Source organism: Saccoglossus kowalevskii, chromosome 15, assembly GCF_978046115.1.
Source record: "Saccoglossus kowalevskii chromosome 15, keSacKowa6.1, whole genome shotgun sequence".
Classification (NCBI taxonomy): Eukaryota; Metazoa; Hemichordata; class Enteropneusta; family Harrimaniidae; genus Saccoglossus; species Saccoglossus kowalevskii.
The window spans coordinates 5,292,913-5,297,566 of record NC_140655.1 but is presented as its reverse complement, the minus strand read 5'-3'; the positions used below and the strand labels follow the sequence as shown (position 1 = coordinate 5,297,566).

The 4,654-nt window shown below is 34.7% G+C and overlaps 1 protein-coding gene across 1 annotated transcript; it reads left to right on the top strand.

The window, feature by feature from the left end:
• The first annotated feature begins 1,491 nt into the window (after positions 1–1,491).
• On the top strand, positions 1,492–4,447 carry LOC100375504 (C-type lectin mannose-binding isoform-like). The gene is made up of 6 exons (XM_002730984.4): positions 1,492–1,612; positions 2,257–2,353; positions 2,727–2,742; positions 3,019–3,379; positions 3,859–3,953; positions 4,220–4,447. Exons 2-6 carry the CDS (start codon positions 2,285–2,287, stop codon positions 4,234–4,236), a joined length of 558 nt encoding a protein of 185 aa, XP_002731030.1. The 5' UTR covers positions 1,492–1,612; positions 2,257–2,284; the 3' UTR covers positions 4,237–4,447.
• The last annotated feature ends 207 nt before the right edge of the window (positions 4,448–4,654 follow it).

The window sequence follows — 4,654 nt, the reverse complement described above, 5'->3', positions numbered from 1 at the left end:
CGTATATGTTCTGTAGTTGGCGATGTTCTGTTAGTCTAGATGATGTTCTGTTAGTCTAATTGGAGAGTGTGGTAATACAATGTTCTGTTTTCATGATTAGAACATTATCAATATCTATAATAATATCACCACCAACTAACAAGCATACATCGTATTCACTTTTAATTTTTTAAGTAGATTCTGAATTTATGTGGTCTGAAAATAACTACTATGAGAATATAATGTATTCCGTTTTAGCGACTTTAGAATGATCTAATGCATGATTTGTACGTACATATATACCCACCATCCTCTTCGACTAGCGTGCCTAGGTTCTGGTGAATAGTTTGGTATACTATGTTTTACCTTTTAATATATTTATTATTACTCTTCTAAATCTCTGTATGATTTGAAAAAGTACAAAATAGAAAAAAAGGCTGTTTTGGTTGCCAAATGATTCATTGGAACGAAATAATGTGTATATTGTACAGTTATATAACAGTGGGCATTCCAATCTGTGTGCACTATTAATCATCATTTTTAAAAATGTTCTAAAATAAATAACCACGTCATTATATCGAGCGATTTTTGTAATATCGAACTATATTTATATGAGCAGTTTCATTTGATTTTCGAAAGAGATTCGTACCTCTACGTGTTTACATAATCTATAGTTAGTTGCATTCTGTTGGCAGTAAAAGTAGGTACCATGTAGATGTAGTAAGGCTCTCGTTGTTGTACATTTGACGTTTTCACCTGAAGCCTAGTTTATCAATTGTTGTGGCATTTATTTTACTCTGCCTTCTATATGTTGTTGCGTATCTTCCTGCTAAAACAATTGACAATATTTAGGTGTTCATTTGTTTTCTTGCCTATTCTATGTATTGCATGTCTCTCTCATTCACTTCTGAGTGGATTGATTCAAACAAATAAAGACTTTCAATAATTATAGAAATAGAGATGAAAGATCCCCGAGATTGGCAATTATATATACATGCACTTTCGAAAAATATATTACGCATAAAATAATTCACCTGTTCACAATCTGCGACATTCGGGTTATTGTAAATACGCACTATGGATTCCAACGAAATTGCGATTAGATCTGATCGATTCCTGGAACATTCCATTCGTTTCACTGAGGGTGGTGATAATCATATTTTAATTTGGATCTGCTAAGTTGAATACAACTTCCATATTTTCGAATTACGTAATCACGATTCTATTCACAAATCTATTTTGGAAATTGAAAAGGCTTCCAACAATGTTAATTAAGCCGAATTCTTAATACCCCACTTAAACCAATCATTGTTTGCTTATCTCGAGGCCCCGGTAGGGAGATCAACACCAAACAGAATACAAACATCAAGTTTATTACCATAAGGATAAACATCGTTTAGCCAACCTTCAACATATGAGAAAAAAGGTAAATTCTCCTTTTCTTTATGGAACAATAGATAAATTCAGTTTTACATTTCAATATCTAATCTGCAATTCAATGAGTCGTAGCTCGTCACAAGTAGCGACGTGGCCCCGTCGACGTGGCACGGAATATCCCTTTAAATAAGATTTACTGCTAAAGGTAGTTTCACAATACTTCAGGAGATAAGCACTCCTCCCGCAATCTCTAACGGTGAGTAGTATGATTTATACTTCTGTGGTGCATATTAGTCAAAACGCTGTGATTCTTTTGGACAAACGCTATCAACGGTTGCAAAAAATGTACTTGTGTGTGTTGATTTAAAGTCTTGGCAACCTATTCGATGTACATTGTGTATGCGCCTTTATCATTGCCAACAACATCTTTCAAACGTAATTTGTTAAAAACGTAAAACAATCAGAGAATAATTACGAATTAGATTAGTAATATTAACAAAAATGGTGTTTCTGATGCTGCATTGTTGAAATCACAGTTGCATCACGCGAAAGGGCACGATTATTGTTGCCATAGATACATTTCACTGATTTCAACAATTACTCTTTGTGCTCAAAGTAACTATTTAAAACATATGTTTCATACATACATACATAGCGTACTCATATGCGGAAGTCGATTATATTTGGCTGACGGAACTTTACATGCATCATGATTGTTTATAATTCGTAAATCATGGCATAAAATGAAATATCGAACATATTAGCACTTGTACAATTACCTGAATATTATCACATTTGTCCAATTATAACATAGCGCAGAATATCGCGATAACGTTGAGTGAATGCTTATGGTTGATTATAATCGAATTCACGTATGTACTTATTATTTATTATATTCAGACTTACTGAACACGTCGATATAGTAACCATGAAGTCTGTCGTAATATCCTTAGCCATGCTGTGCACGTCGGTCTATGCCACAGTGGATTTCTACCAGGTGGGTGTGGTGTCGTTGCCATGGTATTATTATTAATATACCACTCAGCAATATCGAAATAATCACTCAATGAAGTATAACAATAAATCACTGAGCCATAACAGAATATTTATTTTACTAAATAACAGTGTATACATTTGCTGGATTTGAGTGTCATCCATAGTATACACGGTACAACTACAAACATTATGCATTCAATATTGCACCATTCATGTGTCTATTCGCGTATATTGTGTCTATTCGCGTATATGGTTGATCTTGATATCGTGTTTTAATTATTAAATATAGTTATTATAGTGTTAAAAAATGTTGTTTTCATTGTAAAGATAATATTTGTTAATTATTTTCTTTACTATTTTTCAATTGTTGCTAGGTTGGTGGTCCAGCGGGTAAGTCAAGTTTATCCAATCATTTAACACTTTCATGTCGTCATTCACCGGCGACCACGTTTGCAGACAATTAATAGTTTGATAATCCAAAAATTTCTCAATCGTTGTTAATGACCCACATAATCGATATAGAGGAAACATAAAAGAAATAATAGTATTCCTTAGAGATAGTCATTGTTCACAGGATACTCGCGCATAGTCAAAGCGTTCAAAACGTTAGAGACGTGAAATATAATGACTGGTGCCAAATTAACGTGACTTATTTTAATCTCATAGAAGTATGTGATCCTTCAAATGGCATGCGGTACAAGTTCTTCTACGACTTGAAATATACCTGGTTAGCAGCCAAGGACGCATGCGCACTCGACTCTGGGGTATTGGCTAAAATCGACGATTCGGACTTACATAAGCGATTCCGAAGATATATCAACTCAGAAAATGATATAAAGAATCCTATGGGTGGTGGTTACTGGTTCGGACTTAATGACAGACTGGTGGAAGGCTCATTTGTGTTTATCGATGATACTCCTTTATCTTATGACGGGTGGAGTTCTAGGAAGGTTGGAAAAAAAACCGTCACACAGCCAAATAACAATGTTCAGAAAGACTGCCACGGACAGGACTGTGGTCAATTATGGTGAGTTCACGTGGGTGTTCCTATAATAACAGATACATTAAACAAGTACAGTACAAGCCATTCTGTGCATTTGACAATACATCGTGAACACGAACTGATGAGAAATGCGTTGGGTTGATTTTCTAGAATTAGAAACACTAGCGTTCATACAAATAATTTTGTTTCAATCGATGACATCAGAAACTTCGTTTTAGTGTTACAGGCAGATATAGTCGATCATTTTCAAAATATTGATATATGTAAAAATATCTATTCACTAATGACAATGATGAGTGTAATGATAATGGCAAGTCAATTGTTTCACGCACCCATTGTCGCATTTGAATATTGTCAATGTCAAGGAAATTACACCCTATTGTTCGGAAATTCTTTTTAAAGAACTGTGCATATAAAATGTTTCACGATTATGTAATACGTCAAGATTGTTTGTTCACAATTTTTATATGAAAGGGTTAAATAATTTATTTCCTGTCTATTAGGCAATTCCCGAAAAAGCGAAATAAGAACGCCACATGGCATTTTGATGATGCATACTGTTTGGATAAGAAATCTTTCATCTGTATGTACGAAAATGGTGAGTAATAATTATATTTTGTAAATAACAGCAGGTTTGTTGCTTAACGGTAAAAAACAGCCCAACGAGTACACGGATTAAACATTACGTACTACAATAAATAGCGTTTCTTCCCTGATCTAGTACATTGCACGACAAGTACACCATATCAGTGTGTGGCTACATCGCAGTAAATTTGTGAATGTATCATGTAGTTATTTTAGTTTGCCGCTGTGTCGTGTCGTTCTTTACGTTGTGCTGACACCTATGTTTTGTTCTCGTTACAGGATGTTCAGACGAATAGACAACGTCTCTAGTTTCATCACTGCACTGTTAAACACCACCCTACTAGCACGTAACCAGCTGCACGTGACCAGCTGCTAACCTCATCCTACAGTGGACACTCAACACAGTTGCAATGATATAGAGACATTTTCTGCGCTACTTAGTGTAATATCATATCTTGCATTCTTACTATTAAATCCTACATCATCCCAGCTGGATCTGATAAATAACTTGTGTCACGTGTATATTGTTCTTGGCTGCTTCTCTGTCTGATTGGCTCATCTACATCCGCTTCACAGTTATCTCAGTTAGTAGATTATCGGTGATATATTTCTAGAACCGTTTAAAATAAAGACGAAAAACAAAATCATTACCGTTATTACTGTGAATATCACGTCGGTGGGTAATCAATACAATATATTTCGGTTAAACATAGA

Coding starts and splice junctions, on each gene's coding strand:
- LOC100375504 (XM_002730984.4), top strand. CDS start 2,285: ATGAAGTCTGTCGTAATATCCTTAGCCATGCTGTGCACGTCGGTCTAT. Junction 3,380..3,858: donor CAGGACTGTGGTCAATTATG/GTGAGTTCACGT, acceptor CCTGTCTATTAG/GCAATTCCCGAAAAAGCGAA.